General features: G+C 40.8%; 1 protein-coding gene across 6 annotated transcripts in view; it reads right to left on the bottom strand.

The window, feature by feature from the left end:
• Positions 1–25,866, bottom strand: part of SCAPER (S-phase cyclin A associated protein in the ER) — a 345,099-nt gene that overhangs the window by 220,232 nt on the left and 99,001 nt on the right. For 4 of the 6 annotated variants that reach the window (XM_073303508.2, XM_073303509.2, XM_073303513.2 and 1 more), the window contains 8 exons: positions 25,072–25,320; positions 23,142–23,312; positions 21,589–21,664; positions 21,276–21,393; positions 20,753–20,864; positions 19,506–19,646; positions 15,125–15,280; positions 12,477–12,619 (listed from right to left, as the gene is read on the bottom strand). In XM_073303508.2, coding sequence (XP_073159609.1) covers positions 12,477–12,619; positions 15,125–15,280; positions 19,506–19,646; positions 20,753–20,864; positions 21,276–21,393; positions 21,589–21,664; positions 23,142–23,312; positions 25,072–25,320 — 1,166 coding nt within the window. The remainder of the gene's footprint in view (positions 1–12,476; positions 12,620–15,124; positions 15,281–19,505; positions 19,647–20,752; positions 20,865–21,275; positions 21,394–21,588; positions 21,665–23,141; positions 23,313–25,071; positions 25,321–25,866) is intronic. The other 2 variants (XM_073303512.2, XM_073303510.2) reach the window with 1 other exon arrangement.

Here is a 25,866-nt window from a genome sequence, read left to right as displayed (position 1 = left end):
GCTGCTCTGCCCTGGAGAACTTGAATCTCCTCTACAGTTCAGTGCTTTGAATGAGTTGTAAGACTCTCAGCAAAACAGTCAATCATTCCAAAAAGGTCTTGACAAACCTTCTTATGTAAACAATTTTGAATTATGGAAGGGGTAATTTATTTTAGTTGGTCTTCCCAGATCTTGACAACTCAGTGTGTTACTCAAAGAAATATCACACTCAAAGCTAACAAGATCTACCCCAATCAGACAATATTGTGATCATGGTAATCTGAAACCAACATCTTCCTGCTGCTTTTGGGGCATTTCTGTTTTTGACTGTGCCTGCCATACTCTCTAATGAGAAAAATTAAACAATAGATATTCTGAAATAAAACTAATCTGAACAGCAAAAGTAGAAAGGGAAAAATATTAAAGAAAACTGAAAAGTAAAATATTAAGAAGTACTTTACTGAATAAACTAGTTCTGGTGAAGGCTTGCATAAACTTAAACTTAAAAACTTAAAACTTAAAAAATAAAAAAGCACAGAAAATATAGAAATACAGGCAGGGAGAACAAGGGTGACAGTGAATACTAGGCACAATTGTCCTTTCAGAAAATGTAAGTGAACTCCTCCAATTGCCATGGGGGGAAAAGGAGATGACGGATGAGACAAATTATGTACTTTATGTACTATCTCCCCTGAGGTACATAAGCAATACCTGCACTTTAGTCTTTTAGAAAATCCTGATTTTGGTTTTAAAGAACTCCTGACTCACACTACACACCCAAAGAACACAACGTCCAAAATGGATTATGCAACAGAACTTATTTTAGAGAACATATTTGTTTTCTTCCTCTATGTGACATCAAAATTAAGACAAAGATAAGATAACTCTATGGTTTTTGAATCAATATTTTAACGTAGATAAAAATTCCTAAGACTCAGTGCCCCTAAGTACGAAACATAAATATTACTCCTTACATAGCTTACTGGTCCATATGTAAAACATATTTGTATATCATTAGGCTCAATAATACAGTTGTATGATTACTATTGACAGAAGTAGAATTTTCCATATTATGAATGTCATCTCTTTGGAATATAAAATGCTCAGAAATTGCATCTAAAGTCTTACTGGGAATCAAGCTAATGTGCCATGAGGGCACAGGGTCTCTTAACAGGCATTTTTACATACACTACCCCTTTCATAAGAAGGCTTTAATCACCACCAGATGCACAAAATGAGTGGATTTTGAAGAAAAGTTATGTAGATATTCCAAAATGACCCATTCCATTCTGTTTTAAGTCTTTTAGTATAAGATTCAAGTATTTCTAACAGCAAAATAATGAGCCACATCCTTGGGTCCCACTGAGCTATACCAGAATCCAAGAGGGAGGGTGACTTAAATTCAAACTCACTCCCCTGAACCATGGCAGCAGGACTCATGTTTGGACTGATTTATGTTAGAGAAACCTTTGGGCTACTCTAACATATGCCAGCTGCAATGCCCACTAAAGGCCATTCTACCAGTCCTGCGATAGACCCAGGACAGATGGGTACACCAAAGTAGCAATATTGGGATCCAGGAAGTGGGCGGGCTAAAGGTTCCCCCCTGCATCCTAAGGGGGGGGTCCACAGGACCTGGAAAACCAAATAATTACGGGGGACAACTAATGAACAACAGGGACAGCAGTGCGGTCAAAGGGTCAAATGAAGGGAACCGGACGGGGACACCGAGCAGAGGATCCCGGAGAGCGCCCACTGCTCCTCAAAGGCGTCAAGGGAGTCAGTGGACGCCGCCCAGAGGAACTCTGCCCGGAGACGTGAACGGACAGAGGATCGGAAATAGGCCCCACAGTCGCAGGAGATTCCATCGGCCAACCTCCCCACCCTGGTTTTATAGATGGCCACTTTAGCCAGGGCCAGGAGGAGGCTGGCCAGGAGGTCCCGTGACTTAGTGGGGCCACGGACAGGGAGTGCATAGATAAGGAGGTGAGGGGAAAAGGGCAACCAAAATCTTAACAAAATATTCGTGAGGAGCCGGAATAGGGGCTGCAGCCTGGTGCACTCCAGGTAGACGTGCGCCAGGGTTTCCCTCACGCTGGAAAAGGGGCAGGTGTCCGGGATTGGGGTGAACCGCGCCAAGTACACGCCCATGCTCACGGCCCCGTGAAGGAGCCGCCAACTGATATCCCCGGCAGACCTTGGGACTAAGGTTGGCTGGCCCACCGGTGCTCCTCACCCTCTAGAGGTGGCAGGAGGTCCCGCCGCTTTGTGTCAGGGCGGGGCGCGAGGGTGAGGATGTGAAGGGTGTGGAGCACGAGCGTGTATAGATGTTTCCTTGGCACAGTCTGGAACCGGACCGGCTGCAGCTCGCGTAGCCGGCTCACAGTGAAGGGGTCAGTCAGGTCCACGGGGCAGGGGCCCGATGAAAAGGTCCGGAGGGCCTGGGGTGGAGGGTGGGCGGGGCGCCCCCTCTCTTAGGTCAAGGTAAACTGGAGCAGCGGGCGGCAAAGCGGCCCTCACCTCCTGAAGTACATGCAGCAGAGTACGAGGTCTGGAGAGCCCCATGCGCTGAGCGAGCGTCAGGGGATCTAGCCAGTCTCCTCGGTCGTAGTCTAGGAGGTCTCCAACTCTGGTAACTTCTGCCAGGACCAACCTCTGGCACACCGAGGGGGACTCCGCCCCCTGCACACGGAGCTGGGGGTTGTGTAGCAGGGGCTCCGCGAGGAGATCTTCCCCCACGGAGGCTGCCATGGACCTGGTCACTGTGAACAGTTTCCAGGTCCGGAGGAGGTCCTGGTAGAAGACCGGCAGCCTGGAGAGGTCTCGCAGAAGACCCCTCGGATGGAGATAAAGGAGCTGCCGGTCATATCGGAGCCCTCGGAAGTGGCGCAGGAAGGCGTGCGCCAGTACGCTCCACGCCGGACTACCTGCACCATAAAGGAGCCGCTGCAGGGCCTGGAGGCGGAAGACATGGACCTGAGTATGGAGACACTTCAGGCCCTGCCCTGCCCTCCCTCCTCCAGGGGTAGATGGAGAAACCCTGCAGAGACCCAGTGCATTCCTGACCAGAAGAACTCCAGAATCAACTTCCGGAGGTTGGCCAGGAAATCCGGGGCCGGGACCAGGGTGTTGAGCCGGTACCAGAGCATGGACAGGACTAGCTGATTAAGCACCAGTGCCCGCCCTCGAAGGGACAGACACCGGAGTAGTCCTGTCCATCTCTTCAGCCACTCTACCACCCTGCCCTCTAAACCGTGCCAGTTCTCTGGCGGAGACGGATGCGTGGCAGAAAGGTAAACCCCGAGATAGAGCAGCGGACCCGCGCTCCACCGGATGGCCTGAAGCACGGGTGGGAGGGAGCTCGCCTGCCGCCAGTCCCCTACCACCAAGCCAGAGCTCTTGACCCAGTTGACCCGGGCGGAGGAGGCTGCCAAGTAAACGGCCTGGCAAGCCTCCACCCGCGCCAAGTCGCCCGGGTCCTGGACCACGAGGAGCACACCGTCGGCGTATGCCGACAGGACCAGCCGCAGCTCCGGCTCCCGTAGCGCCAACCCTGTCAACTTCCTGCGGAGGAGACAGAGGAAGGGCTCGATCGCCAGAGCGTACAGCTGGCCCGAGAGGGGGCACCCCTGCCGTACTCCTCGCCTGAAGCTGACCAGTTCGGTCAGGGTCCAGTTGAGCCTGACCAGACACTCTGCGGAGGCGTACAGCACCTGGAGAAAACCCACAAACTGGGGTCCGAAGCCAAACGCTCACAGAGTGCTCAGGAGATACCCGTGATCCACCCTGTCATAAATATAAAGGGAAGGGTAAACCCCTTTGAAATCCCTCCTGGCCAGGGGAAAGCTCCTCTCACCTGTAAAGGGTTAAGAAGCTAAAGGTAACCTCGCTGGCACCTGACCAAAATGACCAATGAGGAGACAAGATACTTTCAAAAGCTGGGAGGAGGGAGAGAAACAAAGGGTCTCTGTCTGTCTGTATGCTGGGTCTTTGCCGGGGATAGACCAGGAATGGAGTCTTAGAACTTTTAGTAAATAATCTAGCTAGGTATGTGTTAGATTATGATTTCTTTAAATGGCTGAGAAAAGAATTGTGCTGAATAGAATAACTATTTCTGTCTGTGTATCTTTTTTGTAACTTAAGGTTTTGCCTAGAAGGGTTCTCTATGTTTTTGAATCTAATTACCCTGTAAGATATCTACCATCCTGATTTTACAGGGGGGATTTCTTTATTTCTATTTACTTCTATTTTTTATTAAAAGTCTTCTTGTAAAAAACTGAATGCTTTTTCATTGTTCTCAGATCCAAGGGTTTGGGTCTGTGGTCACCTATGCAAATTGGTGAGGCTTTTTATCCAACATTTCCCAGGAAAGGGGGGGTGCAAGTGTTGGGAGGATTGTTCATTGTTCTTAAGATCCAAGGGTCTGGGTCTGTAGTCACCTAGGCAAATTGGTGAGGCTTTTTACCAAACCTTGTCCAGGAAGTGGGGTGCAAGGTTTTGGGAAGTATTTTGGGGGGAAGGACACGTCCAAACAGCTCTTCCCCAGTAACCAGTATTAGTTTGGTGGTGGTAGCGGCCAGTCCAAGGACAACGGGTGGAATATTTTGTACTTTGGGGAAGTTTTGACCTAAGCTGGAAAAGATAAGCTTAGGAGGTTTTTCATGCAGGTCCCCACATCTGTACCCTAGAGTTCAGAGTGGGGGAGGAACTTTGACACACCCTGTCGAACGCCTTCTCCTGATCCAGGGACAGGAGGGCAAACGACAGACCGTCCCTACACCCGAGTTCCAAGAGGTCCCGGACCAGATACAGGTTGTCGAAGATGGTGCGGCCCGCGACGGTGTAGGTCTGGTCTGGGTGGATCACGTCCACCACCACGGACCCTAGCCGCAGCGAGATGGCTTTCGCTACGACCTTGTAGTCCGTACTGAGGAGCGAGACGGGACGCCAATTTCGTAAATCGTGGAGGTACAGCAGAGTAGCAGAAGGCAGATATACTGGCCACTGGATTAACAATTTTCTTTTCCCTGACTGACCAGAGCAGGGGCTGCTCCAGAATGAGAACACCTGACTCCAATTAACCTGCAAAGAGTCAGGTGAGGCCATTAAGCTAATGTGACCACCTGACTCTAATTAAGGCCCCTCTGATAATATAAAAGGGCTCACTCCAGTCAGGCAGAGAGGAGCGGAAGTGTGGCTGAAGGGCTGGTTAATGAAGACACCCTCAAGTCACTGGTAAGGGAGCCCTAAGGTAAGGGTGAAGAAGGAGAGCTGCAGGAAAGTGGCCCAGGGAACTGTAGCAACTCTGGCAGTAAAAGGTTGGCTGCCAACAGCTGCTACCATTAGGGTCCCTGGGCCGGAACCTGGAGTAGAGGGTGGGCCCAGGTTCCCCCCAACCCACCACTACAGAAACACCTCCTGGGAAGGGAAAACAGGCCTGTCATAAATATAAAGGGAAGGGTAAACCCCTTTAAAATCCCTCCTGGCCAGGGGAAAGCTCCTCTCACCTGTAAAGGGTTAAGAAGCTAAAGGTAACCTCGCTGGCACCTGACCAAAATGACCAATGAGGAGACAAGATACTTTCAAAAGCTGGGAGGAGGGAGAGAAACAAAGGGTCTCTGTCTGTCTATATGCTGTTTTTGCCGGGGATAGACCAGGAATGGAGTCTTAGAACTTTTAGTAAGTAATCTAGCTAGGTATGTGTTAGATTATGATTTCTTTAAATGACTGAGAAAAGAATTGTGCTGAATAGAATAACTATTTCTGTCTGTGTGTCTTTTTTGTAACTTAAGGTTTTGCCTAGAGGGATTCTCTATGTTTTGAATCTAATTACCCTGTAAGGTATCTACCATCCTGATTTTACAGAGGTGATTTCTTTACTTCTATTTACTCCTATTTCTATTAAAAGTCTTCTCGTAAGAAAACTGAATGCTTTTTCATTGTTCTCAGATCCAAGGGTTTGGGTCTGTGGTCACCTATGCAAATTGGTGAGGCTTTTTATCCAACATTTCCCAGGAAAGGGGGGGGGGGGTGCAAGTGTTGGGAGGATTGTTCATTGTTCTTAAGATCCAAGGGTCTGGGTCTGTAGTCACCTAGGCAAACTGGTGAGGCTTTTTACCAAACCTTGTCCAGGAAGTGGGGTGCAAGGGTTTGGGAAGTATTTGGGGGGAAAGACGTTTCCAAACAGCTCTTCCTCAGTAACCAGTATTTGTTTGGCGGTGGTAGCGGCGAATCCAAGGACAAAGGGTGGAATATTTTGTACTTTGGGGAAGTTTTGACCTAAGCTGGTAAAGATAAGCTTAGGAGGTTTTCATGCAGGTCCCCACATCTGTACCCTAGCGTTCAGATGGGGGAGGAACCTTGACAAGGCCCCTGTCAGGACAGGAGGCTAAACTGTTTTGGCATGAGGCTGTAGGAGCAACAGAGACTGGGAACTCTCTCACCAACCTCCATTGCTGGCTTATGATGAAAAGGACTCAGTAGACTGTATCCCTGGCCCTAGAGAGAGAAGGGCTATGTGGAGGGTTGCAGTGAGCCTCTGAAGCTAGCATAAACTGCCTGGAAGCGCGGGACCCATGGGGACGAGGTCTGCCACAGTTCAAATCACAGGGTTGCAAGACACTGTGGCCACACCTCTTCCTATCCTTATCCCTATGCCAAGGGAGGAGAACGAGGAATGGATGGCATAGAGTTGGTATGCTGACTCTATGTCACCAGAGAATTTCTCTAAGTAAAGGATTCCTCTATTTCCCAGCAGCTCTTTTAGGGCAGCTTTCTTCCCACTGTCTACCACTGAAATGGGCAAAGGGGACAGAATAGGATTTGACCTATACCCCTTTTGAATAGTATGCAGTTAATAAAGCATGAAGCCACACACTGAACTAATGAGGATAAAACAAAATATCAAATAGCAGGCTTCTGTGGAAAAAAAAGTACGTAATTAAAAGACTATCCTAATGTACAGACTATCCTAATGTACAACAAATTAAAGTTGTACAGGCAACCTTATGTCTAGCATTTCCTAACTTTTGAGTGCTTGACTTTGCAACATTAACACTCTTAACAAATTTTTTTGATAGTTTGTTTTTTTTAAAAAGCTGGAAATTCTGATGATAAAATTCTTGTTGAATTTGAGTGGAATCATAGCTTCTCAGCACAGACCTCTGTCACTTGAACTAATGGAGTAATGGCTAGCAGTAGTAGGCTGTCATCCCCTATGTGGACCAGCCACTGGAGGGGAATGAGATGCACACTTTGTCAGCAGGTTTCACAGATATTTGCTGACAGCAGAAGAAAGCTGAGGCTTGGGATCTTGAATTCCATTCCAGGTTCAGTAGGGAAGCGTGGTATAGCAATCAAAGATGCTCCTGTTCCAGTCTTGTCTGTTACAAGATATTGGACTAGACAGACCATAGGTCTGATCAAATATGGCAATTCTTATGTTCCTGTTGACTGAGCATTTCGGGAATGGGAGACAAGAAGAGGCAGAAATGATTTTTAGGTATGGCAAAAAAGGATCACTTACCCACAATAACTAGTTTTCTGATTCCACTTCTTCCACAGAGGCACAATGTAGATGTTGCATGCCTAGCAACATGGACACAACTATTTTTGAGCAAGAGTTGAGCAACTGTAATTCCCTTAATCAACATTCCACTGACTGAAGGCAAGTCTACACTAGAAGCACTACAGCAGCTCAGCTGCACTGGTGCACCTATGCTGCTGTAGCGTGTCTGGTGAAGATGCTCTATGCTAACAGGAGAAAGCTCTCCTATCGGCATAATAAAACCACCTCTGCAGGAGTTAGTAGCTATGTCAGTGGGAGAAGCTCTCCCACTGACTTAGCGCTGTCCACACTGGCACTTAGGTCGATGTATCTTACATTGCTTATTCACAACCCTGAGGGATATAAGTTATGCTGACATAAGTGGTAGTGTGTACAACCCTTGAAGGTATTAATTGCCCCTGAAATCATCCCTAAGTTCTTCACTATCTCTAAAAGCCCAAGACGCCTATGAGGCTTTACCACTTTTCTTAGAAACTTGGGGTGAAGCCTATGTACTGCCTAATCTTTATGAAATATGGTATACAGTTGGTTTGGCCATCAGAGCCTGTTACTCCAAAATGCTCACAGCCAAGGTAGTGACCACTAGAAATGAGACTTTGAGTGACAGATGGTACAAAAAGCAACAATCTACAAGCCCCTTCCCTAAGTCTGGCTAACAAAAACTCAAATATCAAGGATAATTAGTCTCCTGGAAAGGGCGAGTACAGGTTCATAAGATCTTTTAAAAATTGTTTGAAATAAGGATGGTAAAATATAAGAACAGCCATACTGGGTCAGACCAATGGTCCATCTAGCCCAGTATTCTATCTCCCACTGTGGCCAGTACCAGCACTTAAGGAATAGCGTACAGACCAGTGCAATTTTGGAGAGATCCACACATCTTACCCTCCTGGCTTCTGGCAGCCAGAGGTTTAGGGATGCCACTAGCATGGGGTTACACAGCTGACCAGCTTGGCTAAAGCCTTTGATAGATGTATCCTCCATGAACTTATCTAGCTCCTTTTTAAACTCTGTTATACTTCTGGCTGTCACAACATCCCATGAGTTCCCCAGGCTGACTGTGTGTTGTGTGAAAAATTACTTCCTCTTGTTTGTATTAAACCTGCTACCTGTTATTTCATCAGATGACACCTGCTTTTACTTTTGTGAGAAAGGAATAACACTTCTCTATTCATTTTTTCCATACAATTCAAGATTTTATAAATCTCTATCAGACCCCCACCTTAATTGTCAATTTTCTAAGCTAAACTGCCTACCCTTTTCAATCTTTCCTCATATGGAAGTAATTCCATACCTTTGATCATCTTTGCTGCTTTTCTCTGAACGTTTTCCAGTTCTAGCGTATCCTTTTTGAGATGGGGTGACCAGAACTGGATACAGTATTCAAGATGTGGGCACACCATGGATTTATACATGGGCATTATTACATTTTCTGTTTTATTTTCTATCCCTTTCCTGATAGTTCCTAACATTCTGTTACCCTTTATGACCACAACTGTACATTGAGCTGTAGTTTTCAGAGAACTATCCACAATGACTCCAAGATCTCTTTCTGGGGTGGTAAAAGCTAATTTAGACCCTCCCCCTCCTCAGACATGTGTAGTTCAGATTATATTTTCCGATGTGCACTACTTTGCATTTATCAATGTTGAATTTCATTTGCTATTTTGTTGCCCAGGCACCCAATTTTGAGAGATCCCCCTGTAACTCTTCGCAGTCAGCTTTGGACTTAATTATGTTGAATGTTTTGTATCATCTGAACTCTTTGCCACTTCACTGTGCACTCCCTTTTCCAGATCATTAATGAATTTATTGAACAGCACAGGTCTCAGTACAGAATCTTGAGGGACCCTGCTGGTTACCTCTCTCCATTGTGAAAACTATTTATTCTAACTCTTTGTTTCATATCTTTTAACCAGTTACTGATCCAAGACAGGACCTTCCCTGTTATCCCAGGACTACTGTGATAGACCCAGGCCAGTTGGGTACAGCAGAGTAATAATTTTTTTTTTTAGCTTGAGTTTTTTATTTTGAGATCTGTGCTAGTTTGATCCCTGTTTAGCTGTGCTGCATGTTTAGCTGGTATACATTGATTTTAGACAGTCATCCGAGCTCAGCAGAATAGACGGCGGCCACCCACTGCACGGCCCCTCGCCCCATTAAGACACATCAGACGTGCTTTCAGCTGAGGATGGCTTCAGTGTTGCTATACTGGCCACTGGATAAACATTTTTCTGTTCCCTGACTGACCAGAGTAGGGGCTGCTCCAGGCTAGGGTGGACACATGACTCCAATTAGCCTGTAAAGAGTCAGGTGAGGCTGTTAAGCTAATGTGAACACCTAACTCTAATTAAGGCCCCTCTGATACTGTAGAAGGGCTCACTCTAGCCAGGCTGAGGAAAGCCAGGGAGCCAGAGGAGAGGAAATGCAGCTGAAAGGCTGGGTAATGAAGACACCCCCAAGCCACTGGAAAGGGAGTCCTAAGATAAAGTTGAAGAAGGCGTTAAGAGAGAGACGCAGGGGGAAGTGGCCCAGGGAAATGTAGCAACTCTGGCAGTGAAAGGTTGGCTGCCAACAGCTGCTGCCATTAGGGTCCCTGGGCTGGAACCTGGAGCAGAGGGTGGGCCCGGGTTCCCCCCAACCCACCACTACAGAAACACCTTCTGGGAGGGGAAGACAGGCCCCTGTCAGGACAGGAGGCTAAACTGCTCTGGAATAAGCCCGTAGGAACAACAGAGACTGTGGGAGTTCTCTCACTAACCTCCTTGCTGGCTTATGACGAAAAGGGCTCAGTAAACTGTACCCTGGCTCCAGAGAGAGAAGGGCTACGTGGAGGGTCACAGTGAGCCTCTGAGGCTAGCATAAACCGCCTGGAAGCGCCAGACCCACGGGGACAAGGTCGGAGCTCTGCCACTCTACTTAGTCTCCTTAAGAGCCTTTGGTGAGGAACCTTGTCAAAGGCTTACTGAAAATCCAAGTATGCTATATTGACAGGATCACCCTTATTCACACGCTTGTTGACACCCCCAAAGAATTCTAATGGATGGGTGAGGCATGACTTCCCTTTACAACAAACTGTGTTCATCTACATTTCTGATAATTCTGCTCTTTGCTAGTTTCTAACAATTTGCCTGGTACTGAAGTTAGGCTTATTGGCCTGTAATTGCCAGGATTGCCTCAGGAGCTCTTTTTAAAAATCAGCATTACACTATACTGTGGTCCCTTACATAACAACATGGTGCACAGAAACAACAGCTTGATGAATAAACACAGTTGTCAGGAATAGCTTTGATTACACCAGAGATATGAAAAAAATCTAAATGAACTGAAACTAGAATAAAGGATTTTAACTTGAGCAACCTTTTATAATCAGTTCTATTTAGCAGCATAACACTTCCTGGATTCCCAAACAACTGTCCGGATCTCCTCAGATAAGCATAAAACATTCTGTCCTAAAAATCTAACAGCCATGATGTCAGATAAAGGGACTTGAAGTCTGGATACACTGAACTGTTAGGAAAGAAATCTTTAACACAAGGGGAGAGCGAATAGACTATCTTGCAGTGGGGGAGGTTTAGGTTGGATATTAGGAAAAACTTTTTCATTAGGAGGGTGGTGAAACACTGGAATGCGTTACCTAGGGAGGTGGTGGAATCTCCTTCCTTAGATATTTTTAATGTCAGGCTTGACAAAGCCCTGGCTGGGATGATTTAGTTGGGGATTGGTCCTGCTTTGAGCAGGGGGTTGGACTACATGACCTCCTGAGGTCCCTTCCAACCCTGATATTCTAAGATTCTATGATCTTTGGAAAGAGCAAGAATTTCTAAGAACCAGGAAGGCTTTTCCTACAGTGGTGCAACTAATATCACTCTGTCTCTGTTCTGCCTAATTTTCCTCAAGTCCTTTGGGAATTAAAGAAAATGGAGGAAATCACAAATGGGCTCTTCCACCGAACCATACTCACTGTGGCAGAGGCATCCTAGAGCTGGCTATACAGGCTCTGCGCAATCCAGGAACGGCGCAAAGAGTCATGAGCAAATTGGAGGATCTTGCCCTTTGTGTACATCATGTTTAAATATTTCATGGCATGCTAGGTCTTTATATGATGTCAAATTAGATTAATTTATGTTCTTGGAAGATGTAGAAAAAAATCAATACAAATTCAGAATGTTTTACTTAGATTAGAATATTCCTTAAAATGGCTTTGAAGAGCTCAAGCTGTGACTATCAGAAAAGACAAAAAAAATTTTTTTGTTTTAAACCAATGATCCTTTAGTCATAAAAAACTTCAGCTACAAAAAGAACGTAGCATATATTTTACTTATATGCTTTCAGAAGGAGGGGGGGGGAGAACTGAGAACAAGATTCAGACAAAAGAAATAAACACTAATAACTTAAGCAGAAGGTGATTTTAACATAAAGAAAGTCTTTCATGTACAATATAATGATTGACCTACATTCAATAGGTCAAAAGTTATATATACATCCAACTCATATTTGGCCCAAGATAGATAGAGCACTGAATAGCTGAAATGGCTATTGTATTAAAAACCTCTTTGTGGACTTTTGATTATGGACAAACCATTAAAAAAAAAAGGAAAAAGGCAATTTGTTAAAAGGTCTTGTTAGTAATAAAAGTTTATGATACAGCAAATTTTAATACTATAATAAAATAATAATGTATGTAGTGTGCACTGCAAATTTACACAGCACTTTTTCAACACAGAATAAGGAACCTGCCAGAAAGGACCTATTATTAATATGATTCACCTAACTTCTGTATTTGAAAATATTTATAAATAATATTTATTAATATTACTCTCCAAAAATACCAAAGCCCCAAGGCTGCATTGTTATCTGTACAGGAGCAAAAGTCTACTTGCATGGATCACCAGGCAGAAAAAGGGCCCAAGATAGTAAGGAGAACTACCTGGCCCTTTCCCGTGCTGCATCTTCCCGTGCTTTCTCTTTCTCCTGCCGCTGCTGTTCAATCCGAGCTTCTTGTTCTTTCCTCTTCATCAGCAGCTCTTCAACCCGGGCTTGGCGTTCTGCTTCCAGAGCTCTTTTACGCTCCTAATGATAGAAAAGTTATTTTCAGCTACTCACTTTTATTTACAAATTAACAATGGTATGAAATCATATTTTACCATCATTAAAGGCTCTAAGGACCAGATATGCACTGGACAGAAGCCTTGATGCCCGCACACAAAGATGCTCACAAATATACACACATATAACCACCTAAATAATAATCTGAATGTGCAGTTGTATGCACTCCTATAGGCAGTAAATGGGTATACATGTTTGTTTGCACATGAAAGACATTATTCACTCAATAATTGACTCAAAAAAGACTGACCAATTAACAGTGACATTTGGGTATATTCTCAACTTCTTAGAGGTTGAAGACTATGCTATAAAAATAAAATATCCTCTCAAAGAACTCCAAAGTCTTTGAGCATGATCCTAGAACCATTTTGCATGGTAACTTAAGTACTGGATATACAATCTTTACATCTATTAAGAACAAACAACTTATCTATGGTTTTGATTTTACCCTAATAAAAGTCAGGAAATTCAAAGTTATAATGACAATAGAAGTCATAACTCAGCCCCCTTTCCACATATGTAATATTTTGTGTTACTACATATGGGTGTTAGTTTTAATGTCTTAATATACACGTGCAATGTGGCTGGGTTATGGTTACTATGGGAACCATAAATGATTATTCTAACTTGTATTTGTATAAAGTTTCAATAACATTGTGTGAATGCATTTAATTTCCTTTTTTTAAAAAAGGTAAACAAGAAAAGTAACCGCATGTTTGACTGACTGTACAATTAAATAAATACACGAAAGTGCAAACTGCCATATTTAATACACAAAGTGCATCATCGGGCACTGCAGAAAAGACTGCTAGACCTGCTGGACCTCCCCAACACAACTCTTTAAGGGTATGTCTACGCTGCAATGTAAGCCCAGGCTCAGACTCAGGTTGGAGCCCAAACCCCGCTTCAGCCTACGCACACACCCCTCTCAGACTCAGGCTTGGATCTAGGATCCTGGGACTATTTGGGGCTGGAGGATTCAAGCCTGAGTCAATCTGGGACCCATGGTTCGAGGCCTATTGCTTTGCAGAGTAGATGCAGCCACATTGACACAGGTCCTGGGAGTCTGCCAAAAGCGTCCCATCGGCCAACTTCCTTTGTCCTCTCTATTCTGAGAATCTCCAGTTGACTCCAGGGAAACAGAAGCAGCCCCCTTTGGTGTAGTGCAGCAGCTCGATAAGTTAGCGTTTAACCTTTCCACTGTCTTCTGAACACTGAGCTGCAAACGCACCATCAGACAGCCTTCTGTGTTTGTAGTGTGCTGTGCACAGAAATAGCACAGTAGGAGGCTGAGGGTCTTAGTCTTTAGTTAAGCAAAGGGATCTGTGGAGAGAAAGGAATGGTGGTGGCATGGGGGACTGTAAGACTGCTTGGAGGATTTTTTCTGCCTGAGACTGAGAGGGGCCTAGAGCCCCTGATGAGGGGCCATCAGGGTAGGACTAGAGAAGTGGCAGGTACTCAAGGGAGCAAAAGCAGGCTGAGACCGCAGGACGACAGGCTGCAAGCACAAAGGAGTGGATCATTCCTTGAAGATGAGGAGGAAAGCTAGGGAGATGATTAGGGACAAATGTTCTTCACAGATTGAACCAGTCTAATGGGTCTCTTTCACAGGTGGTGAGCCAGACAATCCTTGGGAACCCAGGGTTTTTTTGAGTGATCAGCCCAAGTTCTATCAAGGCAGATGGGGTAAGTATGTTTTCTGGTTCCTGTGTAGTTACCTTTGTCTCAGCATGACCCTCTAAGCTATCAGAGGTGAAAAAGTGAGAGCTCTGTTTTTCCATAAAGAGGCAGAATCTTACTCACCACTGATACCTATCAACTGCACAGGATTATTAAGTGAGCACTGAAGGAAGCGTGATTAAAGATTCACAGCCAAAAGATACTTGTGGTGATCTGAGGGATGTATACAGAAGAACAGGGAGTTTACACAAGAGACAAAGTTATGCTTTGGTTTGTAACATAGGAAGCAGTGCCAAACAGCAGATGTATGAAGCTAGAGAAATCTAGCATTGGGAGGGTGTAGTCAAAAATATAGAATTCCAGGAACACACAAACATTTTTTCTTTGTGTGTTTAAGTAGCCCTATAAAATTGGAATACTTAAGATAGTATGCATATGATGACTATTTAACTACAGCTTTTGCTTTGAATATCTTCAGGTTTTCATCATAAAGCCCTCAGTATTGCTAAAACCTATTTGCTATTCCATTACAAGGAAACCATTAAATTCTTTAAAAAATTGAAGACATGACGAGTCGCAACTATCCAGTATTTGTATAAACAGCCCTGTACAAGTTTTAACAATCACATTTTTCCTAGCTTCCTGAAGCATTGTAAAAGAAGTTATCTGTGGAATCTTGCTTTTGTAATTTAGTGTAGGAGATAAATAAAAAATTTCATACAAGAGCAAATATACTGCTTTTATTGTATTTTTGCAACTATTTTTTGCACTTGAAAAGTTACATTATACCTGAACAGCTTCATCACGTGCTTGCTTTTCTTCCTGCCTCCGTTGGCGTTCCTCCTGTAATTCATTTAGTCTTTGTTCATACTCTTTTAGTTTGGACAACACATCATGACGTTTATTTTGGGCTTCTAAGGTGTTTATAAATGCAATTTCATTTACCTGCAATTAAACCAAAAAGTACAAGAAATTTGAAGAGTTAAAGTAAGATTTTCCGTTTAGTGGAGTCTATCCCAGGTACATTTCTAACTTTTGCGGATAATAAGAGATTTGCAGCACAGTGTATCCTTTCACATGTCCCTGGTTTTTCATCAAAAATTCTCGTGTTTAGTCTCAATATGATGCTATCCTTTGTTAAGGACTTGGATGTACATGAGAGAAAATAGGCATATTTTAAAATAATTTACCTAGATTATCCTACATATCAAGAACTGCTATAAACTAAACCCCTATTTTTTATAAGGCCCTGATTTAGAAAGGTACTAAAGCACATGCCTACCTTTACTCACAAGTAGCTCCACTGAATGTAAGCGGACTGTTCACATATTTAAGTACCATGCTGAATACCTTTAATCATCTTTTTAAAATTAAATTTACTTTAGACTGTAATACCAACTAACTGTCTCTGGGTTACAACCAATCTCATATACTAACATAACATTTTAGGTTTGGGGTTTTTTTAAATAAAAACATAGATCCCTATCCTGCAAGCATTTACTCATGTTTCACTTTACACATGTGAGTAGTCCCACTGATTTCAATTTAAATGTTTGGGTCTATATGATGTAATCCCTTATCTCACAGCTGCACCAACCAGGATTATTGTTTAAAGTCCACAGAGAGAAAACATTACTTAGGCCCAGATCCTGAAACTGGATTCACATGGGCAGACCCCACTCCCCATCTAGAAAAGACCCTCAGCATTTTGCTGTCCAGGGCAGAAAACATTTTCAGTACCCCTATTCCTTCTAAGCAGTTGAGCAAAGAAAGGCTGGTCAATGAGCAAAGCAAATAAATGAGGCTCTGTAGGGATGCAAGGATCAGACCGTTGATATCTAGTTGCAAGATCAGGGCCTTAAGTAGTTAAAAAAAAGCACTGGGAGTCAAGAGACATAGGTTCTGTTTCTTTCTCTGTTACTGACTTGCAACTTATTTAACCTGTGTACCTCTGTTCTTCTATCTGCAAAATGGGGATAGGAATACTACCTCACAGCAATGTTTTGAAGCTTAATTCACAGCCATTTGTAAAGCATTCAGAGATTCTTAGCTTGAAGACATTACAAAAATTATATTTATTCCTACCAGAGGGTTGCACATTTCAGTACATAAATCAGCATAAGCAAGGAAGCATGAGAGTTGATATTCCCCCCCCCTTTTTTTTTTTAAATCTCGGTGTAACTGAGGACAACATATTCAAATAACTAAAGGATCACATACTTTGTTGCTTCTGTAGACTGAGCCATACACCCAATGAGAGCAGCAGGTTAAGCTGCAGTTTATAATATGTGTAGGAAGCAGCAAGAGGTACTAGAATGATTTCTCCGCTTGAAGCATGAAATGGGCACTCTATGAGCCTTACTTTCCTGTCACGTCCACCAACAGAAATCAAATTTTTCTGATTTTCACCAAAACTAATAGGGTTCTGCCAATTGACGCCTAGTCAATTCACTGAAATTTTGGAATTAATCAGATGCGGTGTTTACAAGCAAGTTGACTTGGGGGCCTTGGTTTCCTCACACATTATTTGTTTAAGAGGCTAGTCCAAGGAGTATGAACGAAGAAATGGGATAAGCTATCAAGAAAAAGTTAAATTTAGGCTTGATATCAGGAAAATCTTCCCAATAGTGAAATGTTTTGGAGTGTGGAAATTTTCTCATGGTAAATTATAGAAGCTGCATAATTTGGAACATTTAAAACAAGAATAGATAATGCACTAGCCAATACACCCACATGAATAAAGTTATACATGTGCATGAGTGTTTGTAGGATCAGGGCCTATATGATTCATTCAGTCTTTTCCACCTTTTACTTTGAAAATTGTATGTATTTATAGATTTATTAAATTCTGATATTTACCTTACAAAATGGAATGTTTTAAAAGTGGGTATATACACATTTGTAATTAAGGAAAATATATCAAGCTCAATAATCTTTTTCTTTCATACCCTGTTATGATCTATTTCATAAATATTTACTATTTTATTGATCCACAGTAGAACAGTACATAATGTTTTAATTCTAAAATGGCCACTGATAAATAACTCATGGAAAAATGATGCACAGGAGCCAATTTTTAAGTGCTTTTTGGATATTTTAATTTTTTACATTAAATATATGCAAAAATTTAAGCTTTGTATTCTCAGTGCTATACAAATCATTATTTTATTTTAAATTATTTGAAATAAGTGTATTTTTTACCCTCTCTTCGTACTCAAAAAGTGCTGAAAAGATTGGTGAACCTTAATATATATATATATATATATATATATATATATATACACACACACACACACGTAATATTTGCATCACAGTGAATGTTTGTTTCAGAAAGGTATTTGCAACTGAGAAAAGGCACACTATTATTCAATCTTAAATAAAATATATTTCAGAAGGAAAGTTATTGAGGAAAAATATTATTTTTATTAATAAAAAAGTTATTAGCATTGACAGAACACACTAGGAAATACTGAATATAAAAGAGTACATTGTCATACACAACCGTCTATTACATTTGTGTAATATCCACAAAAGGATTGTGCAGATGTAAATCTATGGAACTAATAAGAGGCCAAACAAAAGGTAGGTTTTTCTGCTTTGTTTACGGACTGGAATACATTTACAGAATGGATTTTGCACTTCAGTGAACAGCAAGCAGTGGGAATTTGGAAAACCAATTGGGCAGCAACAGTCATCATGGTCTTTCAACTGTACTACACATCAGCTAGTATTTCTGTAAACCCAATTAACCTTGATCTTCAAGAACAAAAGAACCACAAGAGGCAGCAGATCTCACACATTAAATACACACAACACTTCAAACGTCTGCTTAGTTGGGAATTATGTTAAGTGTGATTTAGTTAATATGATTACAGAAGTCACACTGGTTTAATTAAATAATAATGAAGGTAAATGTGTTAGACTGAATTAGATAGTTTAGAATAGAGTCTAGACTAAGTAACAGAACTAACCATTAAGTTAAACTGCTAAACCAATTTTGTCATGATTATAATAATTAACAAGATTGAAAAGGTGTATCAATCAAAGTTCAGATACAGAGCTTCACTACATATAAAACACAACATTCCAGTAGTAAGAGGACACCTTTGTTACAGAAAAAAAGGAGCTTTAAAATAAATTCTTCTTCTAAGTTACTTTATTAACAGTTCTTCAATAAACTAAAACAAAAAGCATTTATCAGCAACTACCACCTTAGTTCAAGTCTATAAAGCACTGATATGTTTTGTCTATATTCCTAGAATAAATACACTATGTAAAATACTTAGTCCTGCCATGAACGCAGGGGACTGAACTAGATGACCTCTCAAGGTCCCTTCCAGTCCTATGATTCCATTACAAGGTGTCTGATTACATGCTCTCCAATAATTTAACAGCACTAACTCCTTACTGATTTAAAAACAAAAACAAAAAACAGCTAAAAACACAACTATCAGTGCATTTAATTAATGTACAAAATTAACATTCTAATCTACATTCTTGTTTCTTCAGCGAGGTACTTCACAGACCCAGGAGGTAAGTACATTTTAAAGTGTATATTGGGGGCTCTCAATCATGTTCAATGCATTAGTCATGAGTCACTACTTTACTTGTGTTTGGGATTCCAGTCATATCTAAATCCAAACCACTGGGAAGGAACGGTGGGTTAGTACGAACTTGAGAAGAATGTTACAGGACTCCGTTTAAAGCGCCAGATTATCCCTTAATCCTAGAGTGGGGGAGTAGCATAGGGAGAGCACAAAGCATTTTCCCCACTTTGCACATCCCATGCAAAGCTACAGGTACAATTGTAATTAAAAGGACAGGCTCTTTCTGTGAACCTTCAGGGGTGCAAATTACCGAAAAAGCTATTATGCACTATCAGGTGTAGAGGGGAGAGTACTATGCACTATCCAAAGGCTGGCAAGAGCGCTACTTGCTCTTTATTCAAATCTCTCCTTAAAACACATTTCTTCTACTAAGCTTCCCAAGTTCACCCATAAAGGGATTTTTTTAAAGGAAAACTTTCACCATTCTGAAACTGAACCTTATCTGCTTGACTGGTGATCATATGTCTGGATCCCTATTGCCTTTATATATCTGATATAGAGATTGTATATAGTCCTGAGCACACTCAACAAATAATAAATGTTTTTCTATTCAAACATCTTACCTTTGCTTCTTCCTCTTGTGCTTTTTTCACAATTGCTTGTAACTGCACTTCACGTTTAAATTCAGCATGGAGTAATTTTTCCTCCATCATCCTGCGTCTCTGATCCAGTAATTCTTCTTTCCACTTTCGCACATCTTTCTCCTAAACACAGTGAGTTAGTACATTATTAATACAATACAGCAATTAATGTCTGAATTTTCCCCAGTATTTTCTACTTTGTAACCTTTATCTACACTTGTGACAGTACAAAGTTATGCTATCCTGCAAAACCCTGCAGTAACTTCAGTCTAGCTCAAAGGGAATTGAGTAAAAAAATATTAAAATTAAGTGAGCTCTTTTGATATGTCTCAGCATTTCGAGCACGTTCTCTGAGTAAAAAGGAGTTAGTGTGAGATTTTCTCATAAATCACACAGCGCTTAATGATTTGGCAATAACTCTGTTTAATGATGTCAACACTATTTTACAAGTCCAGTGCAGTATTGTACACAGTATGACAAAAGCCTTTTGCTTCAGGTAATATAACAAACTCAAAAGGAGCCCTCAGACAGGGAGCAGATCAGGCCCTTCTGATGAAGCCAATCCCTAGAAGCAGCAGGGACTCCTGCAGTAACAGCTTGGAGCAGCACGGAAGGGAGAGATATCTGCACAATCACTGGATGCTAGCAGTATGAGAAGACTGTTTTTTACAATCTGAACTATAAACATGATTTTCTTACTGATGGTAACTGCACAGTCCTATACCTACCAGTGATCTCTCCATTTTTCCTTCCTTCCTTTCCCGAACCCATCTCTTCATCCCCAACAATGTCCCTCTTCCCTTTTATTCCTTATTCACCATTTCATTCCCCTTGGCCTGTCTGGCGTGCTCATCATCACCCCAATCAGTGGTTTATGTGTTTTTCGCCCCCTCCCCCTGTCCTTTTTCCTGTTTCTTTTCTTTTTACTCTGGCAAGATCTTTGGGGAAAAGTCTGTGTATTCCTATGTATTTGTAGAACACATAGTACAATGGGCACCCAATCTAGAATGAGACTTTGGATAATATAAATAATAATAACATACAAGCCTCCTAGAAAATCAGGTCACCTGTGTCATGCACTAAGATTCTGCTAACTCAGATCCAGAAGACAAGGTTCATTTTGAAGTTAGCTCAGAATTTAATAGTCGAGTATGTGTTTGGACCACGTGAACAAAATATACTCTTCTAAATTAAAATAAACTGGATCTTTTTAACTATAGAAAGCTTACCCGCTCTATCAGTTTTTGAAGCTTTAGTGTTTTCTCTTCACGTAACTTTTCTCTCAGCTGTTGAGCTTTCATCTGTTTCTCCTCATGTTTCTTTTTAGATTCTGCTATTGTTCTTTTAATATAAACATAATAAAATAAGCCAATGAGACAAAGAACTGAGACTGACAATCCTATAAGCAATTCAGCGATCCAAATATATTTAGGAAAGTAAAAAAAGCATTATACCACTGAAATGTAACTTATTTGATTTAATCTCATGTATAGGTGTTTGATTAATATATTTAATATTATCCCTGTTCTGTTCTTTCAAACGCAGAACCTTTTAGCATTTAAACTACTGCACAATACAGTACAAATGTAACAAATTTTATAACAATAATATCCAGCTCTTAAATAAGTTTGTTTCTCCACAAATTACAAAGCACTTTATAAAGAAAACAAGAAATTAACAACATAATAACTGCATGCAACAGTTTAATCTACTTCTATTTTGGCTAGTTAAGTCAGCTGAAAATTCCAAGACCTTTTGCGAGATGGTGAAGAAAGTTTCTCATGCATATGTATTCCATGGCCTGGTGGACGTGCAGGTTCTTCTTCCACTATATCACCCCATGAATTATTTTGACGCCATGATTCACGAGCTGCACAGAAAGGAAACAATCACTTACATAATTTAAAATATAATGTCCAACAATATCCAAATAACATCACTCTGAACTTCTCAGTGATTTGGGAGTCATTTCTATTCCAAAAGCATAACTGAGTATGAAAAAAAAGTCTCTTTCATAAACTATTTTTGTTATTTTCTGTGTTTAGATGAATACATAAATCTTTACCTTCATAATCAGCCAGGACATCATTCCAGTCCATAGACACGCCACAGAAAGATATACTTCCACTGCCCATGCTAGCCTGAAATTTCACAAAATGATCCATGAAATCAAAACATAACTCTTTTACACAATCCTATACTAGCAAAAGGGTGGATTTTATAATGCTGTATAAACTTAGACTCAAGATTAAGGGCAATAAAAGAGATACCCCTGCAGAAATAGAGTGAATCCCTAGAGAACTCATTTTTTGTGTAATTTTTATTTGCAGAATAATGCCTTAATTACAAATAGAAAAGGAGTACTTGTGGCACCTTAGAGACTAACCAATTTATTTGAGCATAAACTTTCGTGAGCTACAGCTCACTTCATCAGATGCATACTGTGGAAAGTATGCATCTGATGAAGTGAGCTGTAGCTCACGAAAGCTTATGCTCAAATAAATTGGTTAGTCTCTAAGGTGCCACAAGTACTCCTTTTCTTTTTGCGAATACAGACTAACACGGCTGTTACTCTGAAACCTGTCATTAATTACAAATGACCGCTCCAGCTGCTACTAAGCATTTTACATCTCTGAAGACTGATAAACTACCATAAAGTACTACAACATGTTTATTGAATCCTGAGTTATGTATTATAGTTAAATTATGAGTTTCAAAGAACTGTCCAAATGCCCCAGCAGGGACTGGGGGTCCACTCTGCTAGGTACTATATAAACATAGTCCTTACCCTAAAGAGCTCACAAGCGAAGGATCCAGTCCTGCAAATATACATGAATCACTTTACTCAGATGAGTAGTCTCACTCAACTAAATTCTATGGAAAGTCACTCAAATGCGTATTTCCACAATTGGGCCTTAAATAATTAATCTCTATGTTTTCAAGATGATGTGTGGGGTTTTAGGTACCTAATTCCCATAGTCACTTACAGCCTCTTCCTGCTACTGCCAGTCACACTGAGTAGTACCCTACTTCATGAGTGGACACACAGATTTCAATGAGACTACTCATGGAGTAAGGTATTACACAACATGAGTAATGGCAGCAAAATTGAGCTTTTGGCTATTAATGTAAATATTACATTAATAGCTTTTGGCTATTAATGTTAATATTTCTTTGAAATTTTGAGGATAAAACAGACCCCAGCAAGACAGGAGATTTTCTCTTTAAGACAACTAAAAAACCTTAAATGTGCTGATCAAAGACTCATACTAAACATCTCCCTTCAATTTCCATCTCTGCTTTCTTTAAAAGTAGTATATTTTCCAGATAAAATGATTAGATGTTCTGCCAGCTAGTTGGTCTTGCTGACTAATTAGCACCTACAGTAATATACAATACAGAAAGCGAAACACAGTAAAATTAAAAATATCTTACACAAATTTCTATAAATTGATATAGTTTTCACAGTTATTACATGATAATGTAATACATGTATAAACAGTTATTATATTTGCATATAAAATAAACTGTATATAGCAAGTAGGAATGTGAAATTAAATTTTATGCTTACATTCTGATAACTAATATTAGTCATTTTAAAACAGACTGAAAACTCACAGAAAAATCACTATCATTGTCAGTCTCAATGTTAATGTCATTGTTTTCTTCTGCTTCAATCTCTCTAGTTAACTGCTCCTCTTCTGCAATGGCACTAGCTATTGCTTCTTCATTGGCCTTTTCCAGGCGATCTGCTAACTCTTCTTTTTTAGCAAGGACTTCTGCCATAGACTGTATAGAAAATCAAAAATTAGAACTGGACCAGAAGGTTAGAAATAAGTAGCTTTCTAAATATGGATCATGTTACATTTTTAGGTCAATTTACAGTCATTTTCTATATTAGTTGTGGTACATTTAAAGGATACATTTAATGAATTAAGAAAACAGGCTAAAATGCTAGCAGTTTCAAACTAATTAATTAAATAGCTACAAGAACATTTCTTACAATATGATATCAAAATGATCTTCAGGAACACTTTACAAATGAGGAATTTAATCTAGCCTCTGAATCTAGACAATACTGTTGGAAGTCTGAACTCAGTTTTAAGTGGCATCCTTGCAGATCTGCAGTATAGGAACCCAGGTAATACATGTGCTTTGGAAGCTGCAGTATTTCTGGTAGAATGACTTTGGAGAGTTCTAGAACAAGAAGAGGTTCTTTTTTTATAAACTGCAGTAGAACTGAATATCCACTTAGATATTTGCTGATTTGGTATGGGATTCTTCTCAAGCCAAAAACAAGCTATGAGGACTACAAAAACTTGTTACTCTCTCGATACAAAATTTGTGACAATAATTGTACTTTGCATACAGAATGGCCATTCCATGAGAGGATCAGGGATCAGTGTTTAACCATGACTAGCTACATGATGATGAACATAACTTGTCCTTATCTACTACACAGGCCAAAAAGTCATGGCCAACATAATGTCAGCTAACTCAATTATCAGAAGCCATGTTTATACTCAGCAAAATCTCCTAATGTAGGCAAACCCTAGGAGGTGAACGGATAATTCATTCATCATGACCAGTCATTCCTTGGCCCCTCTGCCAAAGCCAAGAACAAGGTGACACCTTTTATTAGAAAATGGTCTTGCATGTCAAAAGTATTTTACTTAGTATCATGAAATAAAGTTATAATTAAGATTAGCAGCCTGTTCTTGGAAGTCCTCTTGCTACAAAGTGACATCCGTGTGTGATGATAATGTATAGGAGATTAATGTCAGAGATTTTAAAACAGTTTCTAGCTTGCTTTATTAGACAAGAACAAGTTCTGTTTGAACAGTATGCAACATGTTTAAATTGTACACAGTAAAATTATTATTCAGATAGTTACATCAGCACTAAGGCACATTTTTTTAAAGTACCAAATTGTTGAAAGGATCAGATAAAACATATTCTTTATGCTGTTTATACTTCAGAATAAGCAAAGAAAATAAAGAAACAATTATAAGGAAATATTTTATATTGTACAAGCTCCCTGGTAAGACATGGCCCCAAACAATATGTCAGCCATGCCTGCAAGTTGCATAGGAAGACATAAGAAAAGGAATGGGTTGATTTTAGTGGGGAAAGAAGTCTGACCATTCCCATATTGGTTTCCTAATGAATTTCAATAACTCAAGCTCTTCCAATCCAAGCAATTAGTGGAATTACTATAACAATAAACATGAGGCCTGTTTAAAATCAACAATTACGAAAGGAAGTGAAAAATCTTTCTGATCATATATCTAGAAAGAACTTTGTAATCCAAACCAGTGCATTCCTGTATTTTAGCCTAACTCGGATGTCTTACTGTAATCAATTCTAGAGTTGAATGTGCTTGGAAATATGAAAAAATGATTTTTTTTTCCATACTATATACATTTGGTGCTCTGTGGACTTTTTGACAAATTCTGTAGTAGGCTAACATTAAATATTGTGCAAAGGAGAATGAGAAACCCAAGGCATATCTTTGTAATTTATTCAGAATTCTTGTAAATTGTCTTACCAATCTGGCAGCACTCACATTTGAAATGTCTGAGGGGTCCATTTCACTTTCTATCTTGTTTTTTAATGCTTCATGTTGTTCTTTACTACCAGAGATCAAGGAGGGAGATTCATCAATCTGTAGACTTTCTGAAGTAAGTTCAGTGTCTATGACAACTGCAGGCATTTCAGAAGGTGTTTGTAAGCAAGAACTGTCCTGTAAAACCACGTTGCCAGTGTTTCTGGTATCTTCTAGTGTGTGTGCTGTGAACTAATAACAGACACATTTACAAAATAAGTTAGATGCAACACACTGATTTTCAAATATCTGCTTGAAAAAGAAGCTAATACAATATGAGGGTTAAGTACAGTATTTTTATGTGATGCAAGTAGTGCTGGCTTTAGTTAAAGTTGCCTGACATTTTCCATCTACTTATAACTTACAGGTTGAAAGTGCTGGGCTGAAGCACATGTTTTTTTGTGTGTGTGAAGCTTTCAGCTAAAAGACCCTTGTGTCTCCATGCTTTGGAGCAGGGATATCTAGCAGCAGGGGTCTCCCTGGTGCCAGGGATGTGCCTTTTGCTATCCTCATAAAAATGTGGCCAAATTGGGCCATATTATAAGCCTCTTAAAAATCTCAGTTTGCACATGTTCAGTACAGAACCATGCCTCATTTGGTGCATAGGCCAGAATGTGCTCGGTGAATAAATCAGCACTGTATAGTGAATAAGGCTGTTGTCTGCAGGATACCTGCTTCATTTGTTGAAGAAGTTGGAAGGTCTGTATGTAGTAAATGAAGCAAGGAACTGCAGGAAGA

Source organism: Lepidochelys kempii, chromosome 10 (genome assembly GCF_965140285.1).
Source record: "Lepidochelys kempii isolate rLepKem1 chromosome 10, rLepKem1.hap1, whole genome shotgun sequence".
Classification (NCBI taxonomy): Eukaryota; Metazoa; Chordata; order Testudines; family Cheloniidae; genus Lepidochelys; species Lepidochelys kempii.
The sequence above is the reverse complement of the archived record's forward strand: the minus strand, read 5'-3'. Positions and strand labels throughout refer to the sequence as shown.